The sequence below is a fragment of the Geotrypetes seraphini genome, chromosome 7 (assembly GCF_902459505.1).
Source record: "Geotrypetes seraphini chromosome 7, aGeoSer1.1, whole genome shotgun sequence".
Classification (NCBI taxonomy): Eukaryota; Metazoa; Chordata; class Amphibia; order Gymnophiona; family Dermophiidae; genus Geotrypetes; species Geotrypetes seraphini.
This window is the reverse complement of record NC_047090.1, coordinates 134,934,215-134,953,151: the sequence shown is the minus strand read 5'-3', so window position 1 is coordinate 134,953,151 and position 18,937 is coordinate 134,934,215. Positions and strand designations below refer to the sequence as shown.

At 43.1% G+C, this 18,937-nt stretch overlaps 1 protein-coding gene across 1 annotated transcript in view; it reads left to right on the top strand.

Moving 5' to 3' along the window:
- PYGL (glycogen phosphorylase L) overlaps positions 1-10,138 on the top strand; it is a 99,405-nt gene extending 89,267 nt beyond the window's left edge. The window contains exons 19-20 of the mRNA XM_033951915.1: positions 372-438; positions 8,262-10,138. Of these exons, the coding sequence (XP_033807806.1) occupies positions 372-438; positions 8,262-8,456 (262 nt within the window). The 3' untranslated portion in view covers positions 8,457-10,138. The remainder of the gene's footprint in view (positions 1-371; positions 439-8,261) is intronic.
- Positions 10,139-18,937: the final 8,799 nt, after the last annotated feature.

Sequence of the window (18,937 nt, the reverse complement as noted above, 5' to 3'; positions counted from 1 at the left end):
CGGTGCCCCCACCAAGTCACCACCCAATTTAGACTCCCCCCTCCCCCTTTTACCATGCCACTGGACAAAAGGACTATCAAGCCCAGTATCCTGTTTTCAACAGTGGCCGATCCAGGTCACAGATACCTGGCAAGATTCCAAGAAGCAAAACAGATTTTATGCTATTTATCCTAGGATTAAGCAGTGGATGTCCCCAAGCCATCTCTTGCAGAAGTATCTGTTTTTCCTCTCTAACTATGCAGAAAAGTTCATGGTTCTATTACATTTATAACTTGTCACATCAAATCTAAGCAACTTATAGCAATTAAACACATTTGGTCTGTAGAATTTCTGAATCTTGTCTTTTGACCGATTCTTTCTTTTGCTCAAAGGTTTAAAGTCTTTGCAGATTACGAAGCGTACGTTAAGTGTCAAGAGCGTGTCAGCCAGCTGTACTTGGTAAGCTCCATTACCTTGGATGTTTTCCGAGTGCGCAACTAAAATCGCTGCATCTTGTTGCTTTTAGGCTTGTTAATTTTCGCATTTGATCTTGCGGAGATATGTGGTATGTAAGACTCCTGGGAGCTGAGAAAGTGGCTTCACTGGCTCTTCAGATTAATAAAACCAGAAGGGACGCCCATGAATCAGACAGGTTTTTAAAACTTTTTCCCAAGTTGATTACACGTGTAGACGAGTTGCAGTTTAACTCAATACCTTGATAGCCATTTCTTCAGTGTTTGAAGATGCACAAAATATTTCAAAGCACAGGCTGCATTGGGTTGTCTTTAGCAGGCAGTGCTTTCTGCTTCCATTATGTTCAACATTGCAGAGGGTTTTCAGCATGTGCCAGGAAGATATCTACAGATTGCCCGTGGCACAGATCATTACATTTTTAACAAAGAAGTCCGAACTTACAATCTAGATAGGAGGGCAGTAGAACAGCTTTGGGGGTAGAAGGTGGAGCAGGGTCAATGCTAGAGCTTCTGGTGTCCCCTACAACTTATAAATCAGTTTCAACCTCCCTAAGCTGATCTCCTAATAGAGGAAATCTCCTAGAACCATCATCACAAAACACCTTAATACATTCATTAGTTATCTCAAAGTTCGATTACTGTAATGCTCTATACAAAGGAATAGCACAAAAAGAACTCAGACGCTTACAGATAATACAAAACACAGTAATTAAACTGATGATAAAATAGAAAAAGTTTGATCACATGACACCTTTTTTTATCAATGCACATTGCCTTTCAATCTCTCACAGAATAACATATAAAATATAACTTCTAGCATTCAAAACGTGTTCTTTTCATACCTCTGAATTTATATTCAGACTACTCATTCCGAATGGTCCTTCAAAATCTCTCCGATAAAAACGCTCAACATCTATTAATACCTTCATTGCGTCAAATTATATACAATACCACCCATTCATCGATTTTTCTCAGTAAATGCTCTGCAATTATGGAATTTCATTCCAATTTATTTATGGGAAGAATCATCATTATTAGACTGCTTCAAATCTAACTTTAAAACTTTCTTATTTAGAGATGTGTTTGACCTATAATCTCTCTACCTCTGCAACATTGATCATCACACAACAGAATTCCCTCTCCAAATGTGCTTACCCTCATCGTCTCGCTCTCCTGTCCAATATTGCATTTCTCCCCTCTAACCTATTGTCAATGTATGTTTGTCCTTGATATTTAAATGTAAAACCCAGATTTTATATTATTTACCTAGGTACGCTGCTTAGAAATATGATAAGCAAGTTAACAAATTTTAATAAACTTGAGGAAATCAATATTGTCATTTTGCCACCTTTTTGCTCCTCTGCCTGTGGTAGCTGCTTCTCCTTCACATGTTGAAGTTCTGTTTGCGTTTCAGTCTCCCACTTGCTAAGGGACAAGGGTATCAACCCAGCCTTACATTGCCAGCATTCCCTGAGGTTCAACAGATATTCTGGCAGCTAACGCTGTAAGGCTGGGCTGTCAAAGGGTTTCCTACTTTATGAAGGAGAAGAATTTGTCTCCTGCCTCATCCCACCCCTCAGTGATGGCAGCAGTGCACACTTAGCATCTGTAGACCACATCAAGAAAAGGGACGACCAGATAATTGTAGCTCAATGGGAGTTGAAGCGTTCAATCTCCTCCTGCCCCTAATATACATACAGTCCTGCCTGGTCTCTTCTGTAACAATAGGTATTTCCCCATGGAACTTAGAATCAGAAATGTGTTTGCATGCTAGTGTTTATTTCAATAGCAACTACATAAATATTCTCATTAGCAGACATTGTAAAGAAAATCACATTAAAGTCCCTCAGAACCTAGAACAAATCTAGCATGACAGCACTAACTTCCAAATCTCTCAAGGATGCTACCTCCAAAAAGGCAGCACCTTAAATTTAGGGTGGGCCTAGAACATCAATAGCATGTTTTGGAGAATATCAAACAAGCCAGATTATTATAGATCATAACTTAGAAAATTCATTGTAATAGAATATCTGGCCTTACTAACATACAGAACAGACCTTCATCAAGTACAAAGACCTGGTCCCCTAGGCTTTCCCCAGGCTTACCGTAATGAAACTTGGTGGTCTAGTGGTCTCTTCAAAGGCAGGAATAGGGCCCACTTATTCCCTGCCCGCTGCCACTGCTGAATCCAAATAGCAGCCGAGACTGTTGTGGGAGGTCCTGGCAGCCATTTTGAGATTGGAACCATTCAGAGTCAGCAGTGCTAGCGGGCAGGAATAAGTGGTCTCTATTCCTGCCCTTAAAGAGACCACTAGACCAAGTTTCATTAAGGTAGGCCCAGGTTGGTCAGGCACCTTGGGGCCCCGGGGAGGGAAGGGGGCAGGGGCACTGTGGTATCATACAGTGATCACAGGGAGGGGGTGGTAGAGTTTGTTTCTGGTGAAAATGCCACAAATCTGGAACTAGATTTCGGGTCAACTTTGATGCCAAATCCCAAAACTAAAACCAAAATTTGGTCAGCCTCTAGGTAATATACACAGACAGCTTAGCAAGAAGATCCACTTGAAATTCTTTGTTACATCAAGCCAGTGGTGCCCAGTATAATTTGGGACAATTTTTTTATATCTTTCTATCATATTTGCTTGGTCAGTGATTACATTTATTGGTATTTAGGATCATCTTCCTCCTCCCCTAAAAGCATAAGGCTACATTCTATATAAAGCAGGCAAAACAGAAAAACCCCTCATCGGGATATAGGCAATTTATAAGGAAAGACAAAGGAGATGTCTTAAACAACCAAAATGGATCTTTATTCAAAACAGTAAATTCTTCAGGGGACAAGCGCTCCTGCCCCTTCCAACAGAAAAGCAGTGTAGCTTTTGGAAGGAGCACGAATGCTTGTTCCCTGAAGAAGATACAAAAAGGAGGCAAAAAATGTCAATAAGGACTCTATGAGTGTGTCTATCAGCTAATCACTCCTAACAAACCAAACCACACAGGTACCAAATATCAATTGAAGGATAGGGGCGCTCTCAGTGTGAGGTTGTTAGCGACGGGAGAACAAACTCCAGCGCTTCCACTTACAAAGACGGAGGTGAATCACCCCGCCAGCACACCATCATCGGGCGTCCCTAGTGTGCAAAATCAACTGTGCAGAATTAATAACAATAAATAAGTCACAAACAGTGAACTAGTGAGAGAGTGAATCAAACTCCTGCTTCCCTCCCAGCCGGTTCTGCTCCAGCCTTAAGATCCTGATGAAGGGTTTCACCCGAAACCGGTTGATCCTATGACTATTCTGGTCTCCCGCAATGCTCATTGACTTCATTTGGCTCGCTTTAAAAGCTAAGTTGGCTGTGGTTTCATTTTGTATCTTGGGGATTAGGCTGGGGAGGACTCTATGAGTGGGTTTTCAGTTTGATTCACTCTCTCACTAGTTCACTGTTTGTGACTTATTTATTGTTATTAATTCTGCACAGTTGATTTTGCACACTAGGGACGCCCGATGATGGTGTGCAGGCGGGGTGATTCACCTCCGTCTTTGTAAGTGGAAGCGCTGGAGTTTGTTCTCCCGTCGCTAACAACCTCACACTGAGAGCGCCCCTATCCTTCAATTGATATTTGGTACCTGTGTGGTTTGGTTTGTTAGGAGTGATTAGCTGATAGACACACTCATAGAGTCCTTATTGACATTTTTTGCCTCCTTTTTGTATCTTTTTAAGCACCTTTTGGCAAACTTAGAGGAGCTTATAGTTATGTTCCCTGAAGAAGGCATCTTCTAAATGCCGAAACTAGGATCCTTGTTGAGACTTATTGTTTTGAATAAGGAACTTACTGGGTTTGTGGTTTTTTTTTTAATCTTTATTCATTTTCAACAAGTGTACAATATTCAATCAATAATTCGTACAAATCACTTAACATTCTCAATTATTATTGTCAAAAGCATATAAAAGATTCATTTTGATTGTTTAAGATATCCCCTTTTTGTCTTTCCTTGTTGTTTTTACATTCTCTATAACTCAACTGATCTGACAGACTTGAGTTGATCTTAAGGTTTCAAGATTTACTGAGGTAGAAAATAACTTCAAAACAGATGCACATCATTACAGAAGTGGCTTTAAGTTTAGCCAAATATTAAATCACTTTAGCCATCACATGCACCTTGTAGATAAAATTGCCTGCACTAGTTAGTCTGCATAAAATAAGAAAAGAGCTCACCCTTTCAGTGATGTAAGTATCTATTTCAATGGTATTAGCATTGGGCTTGTCTGGGCAAGAGTATCCAAATAGGCTTGCCACATTTTGAGATGTCATATTATCTTGGGTTTGCGGGCAGATTATTTTGATTATAGAAATAGAAATGTCTGTTTTCTCCCATTTTTAGTCAACATTCCTTACAGAAAGCTGTGTGATACATAGTGTTTGTAACACATAACATACTACACGTAATGGTCTGTCATCCTTTTGACTGGCATTTACCTAGGGCTTTGCAGATAGAAAGACAGTGGAACTGTGGAGACAGGAAAAGCTTGGAAGGGCAAGGAGCAAGAGCAACAGAAGAAGGAATGGATTAGGGATTACACAGTAACTGATATCTGCTTTGCTCCAGGTTCACAATCTACCCTCCTCTTCCCTTCAGGCTGCTTCGAAGGGACTATAGCAGAATGCCCTTGCTTCTCTGGAGTCTGAAAATGTATTGGAATTAAGCCCTCCACTTACCTATCTGTTCCACTTCCCCACCCCCACCTCTCCTACTTTTCAGTAAATGGAAGAGAGAAACGAAACCAGTTATTTCCCTTAAACCAAACTTGAACATAAGAATTGCCGCTGACGGGTCAGAACAGAGGTCCATCGTGCCCAGCAGTCCGTTCCCGTGGCAGCCCTCTGGTCAAAGACCAGTGCCCTAACTGAGTCTAGCCTTACCTGCGTACATTCTGGTTCAGCAGAAACTTGTCTAATTTAGTCTTGAATTCCTGGAGGGTGTTTTCCCCTATAACAGCCTCCAGCAGAGCATTCCAGTTTTCCACCACTCTCTGGGTGAGCAAGAACTTCCTTACATTTGTACGGAATCTATCTCCTTTAGAGATTGCCTTCTCATTTTCTCTACCTTGGAGAGGGTGAACAACCTGTCTTTATCTATTAAGTTTATTCCCTTCAGTATCTTGAATGTTTTGATCATGTCCTCTCTGTCTCCTCTTTTCAAGGGAGAAGAGGCCCAGTTTCTCTAATCTCTCACTGTACGACAACTCCTCCAGCCCTTTAACCATTTTAGTTGCTCTTCTCTGGACCCTTTCGAGGAAGAGAGTCTAGATATGAGCCCCAAATCCTTTCCCAAAGGTGTTGTCTCCAAGCTTTGGCTCAGATTGTGTCCATGTACCATTGAGTCAGATGGTGAGACTTGCTCTTCAGTACCTCCAAAATACACTTTCTAAGTAGAAGGCCTTCTGCAAGAAGAGCTTTGGCCATTTATTGATGAGCATTATTCCCATGCAATTATTCAGAAATGTTTGCCACCCTTATAATAATAATAATAACAGTTTATATACTGCAATACCGTTAAGTTCTATGCGGTTTACAGAAGATTAGTGGAGTACAAGTTGAGTTGACGTACAATCTTCTGTAAACCGCATAGAACTTGACGGTATTGCGGTATATAAACTGTTGTTATTATTATTATGCTTATGTTTTAAGTCAAGAGCTGCTAATCGCGATTCTGTAATGGGCGCCTAAGTGTGATTGACATGCAATAGGCACCTTTTTAAGGCACCCATTACAGAATCTGGCCCTTAGTGTTTAATTACCTCCTTGTTTCCAATCAGGGCCTTAGGCGCCTTAGGCGCCTTCCACTGCATCCCAAGATGCATTGGGAGAGAGAAGGCCCATCATTTGCATCACATGGCTCTGTAAGCAGGAGTGAGTGGGCTTCCCTCCTGCCAATCTGTCTTTGGCAGGTACGGGGGGGGGGGGTCCAGAGATGTGGGAGAGGGTTCAACAGTGCCGATGGGGGGGTCCAGCAATGTTGGGAGATATGGAGGGGGGATGCAGGATATCGGGGGAAAGGGTGAAGGGCTTTGCAGCTCAGCTGATCCTAGCAGGGGAAATCCCCATCAGCTGAGCCAGCAGGAATTCCCGAAACTGGCTCAGCTGATGGAGATTCCTCTGCCACGATCAGACAAGGTAGTTGAGTACGTCTACAAAACTTGCTTTTGGGTATTTTCATGTGGACGTTTTTCTTTTTGAAAATGGCCAGAAAAGATAGACGTCCTAAGGACCAAAACTTATACATAGGTCATTTTCAAAAATACAAGATAAATGTCTGGCAGTTTTTTTAAATGTACCTTTTTTTCTGCTGAGTTTGTGAACGCCTTGCCCAAAACATCCAACCTCAGACTTAGATGTCCTATTGAAAATGCCCCTCTATGTATTTACTATTGTGAACTACCTAGGTTTTAAGCAGAAAATAAAGAAATAAAGTATTAATTCAGTATTTAGTTCATGCTTTCTGGTACTAATTCAGCACAATAAGTATTTTCTTATCTCTAGAAGGTTTACAATCTGAGTTTGTACCTGAGGCAGTGGAGTTTTTACCGAAGGCCACAAATGTCAGTGAGATTTGAACACTAGTCTCTGCTTCACAGCCTGCTGCTCTGACCATTAGACTATTCTTCCACTCCCATTTTCTTGAGATGCCTCTCTTTAAACCGCAAAACATTCAACTTGGTTCTTTTTGTTCTATAGAATATTTCGGACCCCTGTTCGTTTACAAAATCTGGATAATTTAAAGATGCTGGCACTGTCTTCTTGAAGTAGGGACACTGGATCATCTTTTATTCTATTGCACGTTGATACTCAATTTTTGGAAATCAATTTGGGGCAAAATTAATATGGTATTAGGTGTCTCTATGCCATTGTCTTATGACATGGTTTTATTTGGGACATTGTTGAAACTTAAGAGTCCAATTGATACCCATAAAAATAGACTTCTTATTATGACCGGGGTGGCTTTCGATTAATAACTAGAAATTGGAAGAATTGGGATAGGTTGAACTATTCTTCTTGGTGGGAAACACTTTGTCTGTACTATGGATATGAAAGGATGATTGCAGAACAATCTGGAAATAGTAAGAGGTTTAAAAAGATTTGGAGTCCATTGGAAGCATTTGTCAGGCAACCAATTGATTGAATCCTTAATTTCTGCATTTTCTTAGATTTCTACACACATCCAGGGAGGGAGGGAAAGGGGGGATGGGTTGGGTTAATGTGTTTCAGTTGTTTGCAAGAATATAAGTGCTGTTACTTGATATTGTTGATCGTATATTTGTTGCACTTTGTATAAGTTTTGAAAATCAATAAAGATTTAAAAAAAACAAAAAAAACAGCCCAGCATTCAAAATAGAACAGGTGTCCTTCACTCAACTCTTCAGGACACATCGAACCAGTCAGGTTTTCAGAATACCCACAGTGAATATGCACAAGATGGGATTTGCACACAGTGGAAGCAGTGCCTACTAATTTCTCTCTTGCATATTCATTCTAGATATCTTGAAAACCAGATTGGCGGTTAAATGCACACTAGGAAAATCTGAATAGTTCTCAGGGCAGCGGGGAGGGAGGTATGGCTTACAAGTATTGTTCCAGTGCATTCAGGAGGGTTTGCCGCATGCACTGTTTAATGGTAACATTGGAATAATTTAGGAGTCTTTATTGTATTTCATGAAAGAAATTGTCCTGTTGCTGTTTATCGATGCTCTGAGATGTAATGGTCTGAGAAATCAGCACCAACTGGCTTTTCCTCTACTTGGTTTGCAGAAACCCAAAGAATGGACCAAAACGGTCATTAAAAACATAGCAGCTTCTGGGAAGTTCTCAAGCGACCGAACCATTAAGGAGTACGCAAAGGATATCTGGACTGTGGAGCCCTCCGACTTGAAGATTCCTCCACCGAATGAGCTAAGAGATGCGGCTGAAGAGCCAGTCGAGAGCACCAAAAGCAAAAAGCAGTAGTCTTGGAGAATATACCGCTGCTAACTGCTGCCACTAGCCTGCGTTAAGTGCTCAAGTGTTGCAACCAGACTTTTCTGTCTAACTTATGCTAAATAAAGTTGTGCACGGTGGCGTAACGAGGGAGGTTGGTGCCCGGCATTGCCACGCTGTGCTCTCCCTCCCCCCCCCCCCATTCCCTGCCATGCCATCTGCCCCCCCTCCTACATGCCTCTTTCTCAGACTGGTCTTGGTTCCCTTCTGATGTCATGTCCTAGTCCAGGGGTGTCAAACTCAATCACATAAGGGGCCAAAATCTAAAACTTAGGCTAAGGCCAAATTTTTTATTAAGATATTTAGGGGTCCTTTTATTAAGGTATGCGAACCAATTTAGCGCGCACTAAATGTGCACCTTAATAAAAGCACCCCATTTTCTTCACTTCAATTGCTCAGGGTCCGATATTCAGCTTGCTGTGGTCAGCAATTTTTAAGCTGTTAACAGCTATAGGCTGAATTAAAAATGGACGTTCAGTGCCAGGGCATGTCCAGGCTCCAGCACTGAATGTCTGGGTAAGTGTGGTCACCAAGTTAACTAGGCACTGGCCAGTATTCAGACCAGTACCTGGTTGGCTTAAAAGGTCGCAGCTCTCCCTTCTCCTCACTTAGAAAAAAACCAAACAAACTTGAGAATAGACAAAAACAGCTTTTATCCTAGTTAGATAGAGCCTTTGTTTAATTCTTCACTCGAAATAAAAAAGACGACTAAGTACCAACGAAGAACAGTTAAGTAGCTTTTTTTCTCTTTTCTGGCGGCAGTTTAACCAAGGGCTTTAGGACTGCGAAGACTCCGTCTTTTTTCCTCAGTTACTGGGATGAACGGTGCTTCCTCCTCAGCTCCTCTTCACGCCGGAACCTTGAAGAAAACCGCCAGACAAGAAAATTTGCCGCTTCCTCTTCCCCCCTCAGGGGACCTGTCTCGGTAACGCAAGGGGAGAGAAGCAATTTGCCACTGAAGCCACTATTGAAGAAAAAGTCGGCAGATTCGGCAGGCCATAAAAATTTTTGCGCAAACATCAATGAGGCAACGTGTGCTCCTTCTGCCGGCGGGCCAGCTTCAGTGCAAATTGGTAATCGTCTGGCGGGCCAAATTTTGCTACACCACAGGCCAGAGTTTGCCATGTCTCTCCTAGTCCCACAACCAGGAAGTGGCAATCGAATGGAGACTAAGCCAGCGCAAGCAGCAGGTGAAAGATGCTGCTTGTGCTGGAAAAACATTTTAAAGAGGTATACGGGTGAAGAGGCGCCGGCGCCCAGTGCAGTCTGCCCCCCTTGCTACACCCTGGTTGTAAGAACATAAGCAATGCCTCTGCTGGGTCAGACCTGAGGTCCATCGTGCAGCCTCACATTCCTTTCATCGCCATAAAAAGTCACTTTGGGGGGGCACTTTATTTTAGCTTCTATATTCAAGCAAACTGTATAGGTATGTAGGGCAATTGGTGTGCATTCTTCTTTTTTTTTTTTTAATTTACAAACCTTAATCGTTCTGGCTGTCTGTACGGTTCACCGGCTCCTTTTTAATCCATAGGGTCCAACCAATACTGGGAGCTTCATTTTCCTGTTTTATGTTGTGAATTTTCTTATACTGGTAACTGGATATTTTAACTTTAGCAACTTCAAACATTTAAATAAAAGCTTTAAAAAACAAAGTGGATATTTTATTTTTCATTTAAGCTGAGAGAAAGGGATTTGAGAAGCAGAAGGTTCAGTCTAAGAGAATGGTAGATTTCTGCAGCTTTAATCTCCACCAAGCAGCAGATTGACTGCAAGAGTGACATAATGCACATTCATCAGGTTCAGGTTAGCAACCAGGGTGCCACATAAACATCTCACCAGAACTCCCTTATAGGTTATGGTGAGCCCCTCCAAAACACACTACACTTCTCCCTCCAAATCCGCGGTTTCAGTATGTGCAGATTCAGTTATTCGCAATTTTTTTTTTTTTTTTAAGAATTTCCTTTTTTAGGCTATTTTTTAGCCGTCTGGGCCTCCCCGGAACCTTACCTGGTGATCTAGTGGTGAAACGGGGCAGTAGCGATCTTCCTATGCTCCTGCCCCATGCAGAGCCATCGCCAAAATGGCTGCCGTGAGTTCCTGTTGTAGTCTCGAGACTACAACGGGAACTCACGGAAGCCATTTTGGTGACAGCTCTGCACGGGGCAGGAGCATAGGAAGATCGCTCCTTCACTGCTAGACCACCAGGTAAAGTTCCGGGGATGCAGGAGGGAGGCGGGGGTGGGTCAGAGCCCACATGTAGTAATTAGAGTGGCTTATGGGCCTGGGTCCTCCTCTCTATGGCTCACTAGCTGCCCCCCTCCCAAGCTATTTAAGAGACCTGTGTGCAGCTCTACTAGACTTTCCTATACTAGGTGCTGATATTCTGAAGAGAGGTATGTACCTTTTTATTCCAATCTTTGTGGGGGTGTGAAGGGTCGGTGAACACTAAGAATGTGTGTGGGGGTCTTTACTTTGTCTCTGCAGTGGTTATGTGGTCACCTTTTGATAACTTTTGGGCACTTATATCTATTTTTACATTGTCTAACGCACAACGTATAAGTTCCATCCAGGAAGCCTAGAAAAACATTCAATTATTCCTGCAGGACCACTAAGGGCTCCTTTTATCAAGCCGTGCTAGCAGGGTTAGCGCGCCAGACATTTCATCATGCACTAACCCCCGCGGCTGGCTAAAAAACTAACGCCTGCTCAATGCAGGCGTTAGCGGCTAGCGTGGCAGGCGGTATAACGCGCGGTATTACGCACATTAAACCCCTACCGCAGCTTGATAAAAGGGCCCCTAAGTCTTGGTCGGCCCACATCCCGCCCCAACCACTCCTTCCAAATATGCCCCTTTCAGCTCTGGGTGCATAGTGGCATTCAGAGGCCTAAAAACTCCCTGGATACTTCCAAAAATTAGGTTTATTGGCACCTGGATGACCTGTCTTTTAGGTCGTCCAAGTGCCAAATTGGGCAGGTTTTTAGATGTGTTTATTTTGATTATGAGCCCTATTAAGTTGGGGGGAGGGATGAGCAATGTTTACTGTTAAATTGCTTTTGATTTAATTTTGGGTGAGGAGTTAAGTGGGCTGGGGTATGGGATAGGAGAGGGGATATGTGTTTCTAATACACAGACTTTAAGGGTCATAAGAATCAAGGCCCTTAGTTATGTAAGCTAAAAAGTCGGGAACCTGTCTGGCTCATTTGGTATTGGCAGGGGGGAACACATTTTATTTCACTTATTTGGACTGCACTGAAATAATAGGTTTGCACAACTGTATTAATAAAATATTTTGACACTAAGAAATATGCAAGGCCCTCCTTTTTTTTTTTTTTTTTTTTACCAATTGCATTTACCATGACTAGCATCAATCTAGTTAAACAGCCCTGTGAAGGGTGTTTGAAAGTGAGCAAGCTATAGGGCAGATCAAGATGCATTAAACTCTGCAACTGGATGGTCTGATAGAATTTTATTTATTTAAAACAATTTTTTACCACCAAAAATCTCAGCAGTTTCCAAGGTATGTTTAAATGATTTTTATTATTCCAGCAGTAAGAAGCAAATACAAACAGTAGTACCATTCAGGAAATAACATTTTCAACAATATAATCAGTTCCCCTCCCATCCCCCCCTCCCCAAGAATCCATGGCCAGTCCAACAGCTGAGAGTGGGAATAAAATCTTAAAGATTCAAAAGTCTACTGCGAGCACGCGGTGTGAGGTCCTGCCAGAAGTGCTCCTACACCTGACAAAATTTGCGACCCGGGCCAAGAGTCAAGTCTCCCACCATGCGTCTCTCCAGTGTTGCGTGCACTATCATTAGGGATCTCCATTGTGCATATGACGGGGGATCACGGGAGAGCCAGTTGGTGAGGATGGCTTTTTTTCCCATCAAAAGGGCTCTGGAGATAAATGCTGACATTCCCCTGGGTTTGGGCAAGGCTATATTATAAAAACCAAATAACGCCCTCGGTTGCGGAAGCTCAGTTTCCAAGGTAGAACACACAAAAATATGGACAAACCCAATAAGATCATCATACATATATCTATAATAGTAATGCACTTAAAGGTGCTTTCAGTAATTGCTCATTGACTACAACCAGGGAGAACAGCACAATTTCAAATAATTCACTTAGAATATCATAAGTAGGCATCGATGAATAGCATTTTTTTTTTTAAATTTATACAAATTCGTATACAAAGTAACAACACTCTGAAAATAGACACAACCTAAATAGAACTGAAGATAAGAAGTCATCTGTGTGGTTTCTTCACGGAGACTAAAAGAACCCAACAAAACAGGTCAAAACAACCCCCCCCCCCCCCCCCAGCACTCCAGTGTCAAAACTCAAAAGAACCAAAAAATTTAACAGAGCACTTTGGGCTCTATGGGAGAAGTTATCCCAAACAGGAGCCCAAACTGCCTGGAACTTTCTCCAACAACCAGGCCCACAATTCTTAACATCCAAATATTCATACCTTAACAGAGTAAATAGTTCATTTTTCCACAATAAAAGTATACATTTCCTAGCCAACAAAGAAGCTCTTTGCAATAACAAAGAATTACCCTTAGAAAATCCCAATGAAGAGATTTGAGAGAAAAGCAGTACATTTGCCTGTAACGGGACTTGCCTCCGCACAATCGTCTGCAGGTGAAGACCAACAAACAATCAAAAGGTTTGCAATCTGTTACAAGACCAGAACATATGAAAGAGTCCAGCTGGCAATGAATGACAATTTGGACAGCTGGCATGAGAGGCAAATCCTGCCACATATGCCCTATAAGGTGAGATATAAAGGCGTAACAGGACTTTGAAGTGCTGTTCCTGCAGAACCATAGAGTGAGTCAAACAGAGACGTTTCATAATGAATAGCTTTTTTAAAGGTAGAATGTTCAACACAATCTTAATTGATCAGTTAAGTTATTCCACAGAAACATCCCATGTTGTCCCAATGCAGCTGTGGTCTTTGAGGACTTTGCTGCTTGCAGGTCCTTCCCTAATTCTTCTAATGAAGCCTTTCTTACATAATGCCCAAGCCAGGGAGGGATCCTGCTCTGGAGTCGTATAGACCTATTTCAATCAATACGGATGCAAAGATTTTTGTGAAGGTCAGAGTAGGGATACCATATTTTTCTTGGTGAAATCACAGATGCCTGGCCCCGCCCTATTCTACCTTCAGCCTGCCCCATTCTACCCCAAGCCCTAACTTCAGCCCAGCCCCATTTTACTTCAAGCCGTGCCCCCAAAAGCCTCATCTCATTCCTGACTCTGGACCATATCTGGGGGCCTCTGAGCATGCGTGGACACATGTGATGTCATCCACACATGCTCAGAGGCCCTCCACATATGGCCAGAGCTTTCCAAAACCTGGAAAACTGCTGGAATTTGGAGAATTTGTCTGGGTTTTCCCAGACATCTGGTAACCCTAGGTCAGAGTTAATAGGTTGAGTGCTTTAATCCCTAACTTAGGCCCCCTTTTACTAAGCAAGAGGAGTGCTGCACTGCAAATGCTCCAACGCCCATAGTCTGTCCCTGAGCTATCCTTAGAAAGGTCTAATGGTCTAGTGGTGTCTTCAGGGGCAGGAACAAATCCCTCTTTTTCCTGCTGCATTGACATGGCTACTCTGTCTTCCTACAGCAGGCTCTCGAGACTTCTACAGGAGGTCCCTGATTATAAAGGGTTTGCACCAGTTCCTGTTGATTAAGAATGCTGCAGCAAGACTAACAGAAGGTTGTAAGTGATATGACCATGCCACATTTTTCCAAAATATTCACTGGCTACCAGTACAATACAAGACTAAATTTAAAAACTCTGTCTGATCTAGAGGCCCTTTAAAAGAAATGGCCCAGAGTATTTGAAGAACATGATCTATCTCTACTCACCTCCAAGGTCACTAAGATCTTCCCAAGAAGTATCCCTAACTACACCTTCTCCAAAGGACATTACGTGATCTAATATTTGCAAGCAAGCCACCTCTGGAATGCACTCCTTGAAACTCTTCACTTAGTACAAGACTATGGGGCTCATAAAAAAATATAAACATCCTAAATCGACACTTAGACATCCTAATCACCAGGACATCCAAGTACCAATAAAACCGCCTTTCTGGACCTCTAGCAAGTTGTCCCTTTGGTATACCACCTCAGGAACAAGTGTCATTCTTATGACATTTGTTTGACAAAGGAGTCAGTGGGGTCTTATCCTTTGATGTGCTAAAATATGTTATGGATTGGGGATCTCTGAGATATTTAAATACAGTATATGCAAGCATCTCACAATGCCACTGTCTTGCTGAACCAATAAGGTCATTATTATTTGGGATCAATTGTGGGAGGCCAGTGTGTTAGAGGATTCTGATGATCATTAACGTGAAGCTGGGGCTGTAAATATTGTCATAGCTCTTAGAACTGATTCGTCTATGTATTTATTTTTTATTTTAGTATTTATACACCGCTTATAGCCAAAGCGGTTAACACTCAAGTATTTTTCCCTATCTGTCCCAGTGGGCTCACAATCTGGCTAATGCATCTGGGGCTTTGGAGTGTTTAGTGACTTGCCCAGGGTCCCATGGAGCAGCACTGGGCTTGAGCCTTCAACCTCGCTAGGTCACTCCTCCACTCCTATTGTTCTTTGGTGCATGTAAAGCAGTGTTCTTCAACCTTTTTACACCTATGGACTGGAAGAAATAAAATAATTATTTTGTGGACCGGCATCGGTCTGCAGCCCGGCAGTTGAAGAACACTGAGCTAAGTCGTGGGCCATCTGGAAGCCTTCCCTCTGATGTTGCAACATCAGAAAGAAGGCTTACAGTTCAGGCTAGAGAGTTGCACGGGGACAGAAATCCCACCCGTCCCCGCGAGGAATCCCCTCCGTCCCCACCCTTCCCTATAAACTTCAGAAATAGTTATTTTATTTAATTATGCTACTGAATGAAAGGCTCTGGTAGAGACCCATTTACAAATAAGCAAAGAGACTTTATTAAACTAAACTAAACTAAACCTTAGGTTTGTATACCGCGCCATCTCCGCAAGCGCAGAGCTCGGCACAGTTTACAGAGGTTAAGAGGAAAGGAACTACAATGAAGGGATATAGGAGAGGGACTGAGAAGATAGAGAGGGACAGGGTACTAGAGAACGGGAGGTGATTTGGAAATTTAGAAATATTAATTTTAAATATTAATATTAAATTTTAAATATTAATATTAATTTGGAAATATTAATTGGGAAGAATACATACTTTGTAAATGGGTTTCTACCAGAACCTCTAATGTAAATATAAAATATAAATACTCAGCTGATGAGAACCCACAAGCTGTCAGCTGAGGACTTCCTTTGCAGTTGGCTGGGGGTCCCTTTTGCCAAGCTTGGCAGGCAGCAGTAGCGTCCCTGAGTCACAGATGCTGGCACCTCAGTGGCTCATGGATGCTGCCAGCGACTGCTGCGCTTGGTGGAGGGGAGTTCTGGCCATCTCTAGAGGAGGTTCTCTGCTGGCGGTGCTTGGGGATCCCCACCAGTCACAGCAAGGGTCAGCAAGTACTTCAACACTGTAGAAATAAAACCAGAAATGCATTTCCTTTTCTTTTGAACACAAAACAAAAACATCTGCCATATACATTTCCCAAAGCTAATATATTTTACCGGCCTTTGTATGAGGGAGGTCTGGTGCCCCAGAGTAAGGAGACCTGCAGCCATAGAGCACGGGACTCCCACGGGGATGAAAACAGGCCTACCTAAATTCTGGTGATGCAGGCATGCAGCTTAAATACAAGTTCACTTGCAAACACCTCTCTTTCTTACCTTTTCAGTGGGTTCCCTAAACCCAGTCTGATAATCTCTTCTTTGTTATTGCCCAAACCCCTTTGACATGTGGAAAAACACTTCACTGAATGTCCTCACATTGTAACTTCACCATTGATCATAGGTCTCTACCTCATAACTCATTTGTTGCACATTCCCTCGATCTTTCTCTGTGATTCAGGAGCCAACTGCCAGCAAACCTCCAGGCATCAAGATCTCTCCTCTGGTTCGTATACAGCGCTGGTGATAGGTCTCCTAGTTATCCTCTCTGCTTTCTTACAGTTGTATCGCAAAATACAAGTTCGGCGTCGCAGCAGGAAAGGCAAGGCAAGGCTTTCAGCTGTGTACGTGCTGAGCTCACTGCTCAGCATGGCTGTTTCCGCTGCGACGCCGGACTTGTAAGCTGAATGCCTGCATCGCCAGAATTTAGGTAGGCCTGTTTTCATCCCCGTGGGAGTCCCGTGGGTCAGGGGGCATCCCCATGGGAATCCCGTGGGTCAGGGGGCGTCCCCGTGGGAGTCCTGTGGGCCAGGGGGGAACCCGCAGGACTTGCGGGATTCCCGCAATCCCCGTTCCCGTGCAGACCTCTAGTTCAGGCGCAGGATGTGCGTAGGAGCCGCTGCCCATGGCTTTGTGCATTGAGTCAGCGAGGAAGAGGGAGCCGGCCCAAAGATAACACCACATAAGTCGCACCGCGAACCAGCAGTTGAAGAACACTGTTTTGGGCCTGATGTACATGCTGGCCCTGTGGACTGGCACTGGTCCATGGACTGGTGGTTGAAGAACACTGGTGTAAAGCATCTGTTTCCCAGTCTGCTTGTAAATCACAAAACTGCAAGGAGTTTTGTCCCAGTTAATTATAGCTCTGCCTCTCATCACCACATCGCAGACCTTCCAGAAGTTAATCTCCCAGCTAGCTATTGGTTTCAGAATGTCAGAATTCCCTTCTTCCTCCCTAACTGCCTTTATCTCACACATTTCAGGAGGTATGCTGTTGAGAAATCAAGAAAAGACTTCCATTTAAACTTCTCTAATACTGTGTTTCCCCAAAAATAAGACCTACCCCGAAAATAAGTCCTAGCATGATTTTCAGGGTAGGTCTTAATATAAGCCCTACCTCAAAAATAAGCCCTTGTTGTAGGCAGCAGCGCTTCCCCACGGCGCAGCCGAATCCCCGCTGACACTTACATCTCTCCCTCCCATTAGAACGCCGCTGACCGTAAGACCGATATATCTTGCAAATGGCAGCGTCGGCAAAAATCTAATCAGGCTGCTTCTTGGCCTTCTCCCTTTGGGGCATTGCGTGTGCTGCGTTACTGATGACATCATCAGTGATGCAGCAGAAAAAAAGCCCAGGCGAGAGAAGACCAAGAAGCAGTCTGATTAGATTTTTGCCAACACTGCCATTTGCAAGGTATATCAGTCTCGCGGTCGGTAGCATTCTAATGGGAGGGAGAGATGAAAGTGTCAGCGGGGGTTTGGCTGCACAAGGAGGGGATAGAAAGATACTGCACGGGGGGGGGGGGATGGGAGGAAGGGAGGGATTGAAACTGTGCATGAGTTCTGCTACACAAGGGATGGGAGGGAGGGAAGGCACAAGAGGATAAGTAAGAGGAGAGGAAAGATGCTGCACATGTGGGGAAGAGAAAGGAAAGTGAAAGAATTGGGGTGGAGGAGAGGAAGGGAGAGATGATAATTGTACATGAAAAAAATAAAACCTACCCTGAAAATAAGACCTAGTGCATTTTTGGGGTCCAAAAATAAGACAGTGTCTTATTTTCGAGAAAACACAGTAGTTCATCCTGTTCTAATCAGCATGAACACAAGGTGGCAGCAGAGTGCCATGGAAGTAGTGCAGTGCAAGCAGACAAATACCCAGAGCTCTAGGCATGTGCTCTTGTCATGAACTCTATTCAGGGTACAGGATGCTGATGCAGCTGGAAGCACTAGCCAGCTAGATTTTAATAACTAATTATGTTTGTACCTATTTCTAGTATAGAGGATAGTGGTAAAATTAAATTTTAAAATTTATTAACCAGTAATATCTAAAATTCTAGAAAGGAAACATAAAAACCATACACACTAAAATTTAAACAGTACTACTACTACTATTTATCATTTCTATAGTGCTGAAAGGCATGCACAGCACCATACATTTAACATTCAATAGATGGTCCCTGCTCTGAAGAGCTTACAATCTAATTTGAATAAACAGGACATCTCGGAGTTGGGGAGATTCTGGTAGAAGGAATAGTACAATGGGTAAAGGTATCTGACAGTGAATGGGAGTTAAGAATTGAAAGCAACTTTTAAAAAGTGGGCTTTTAGCTTAGATTTGAATACTGTATTTTCCCCATGTATAGGCCTTGGCCTATAAATGGATTTTGCAAAATGACCTAGTGGGTACAGCTTGCTTAAATGGGGCAGCCTATACTTGGAACAATACATCATTCCCCCTCCCTTAAATACTTCCCTTGCCGGTAATCCACCTGGATGGCTGAGCCTGCCTCCTCCAAAAACGCTGTGCAGGGCAGGAGCGATGTTTGCACTCTCAAGCCTCGCCCCATGCCCTTCCTGATTGGCTGCCATTGTGAGAACTAACAGCAGCCAATCAGGAAGGGCATGGGGCAAGGCTTGAGAGCGCAAACATCGCTC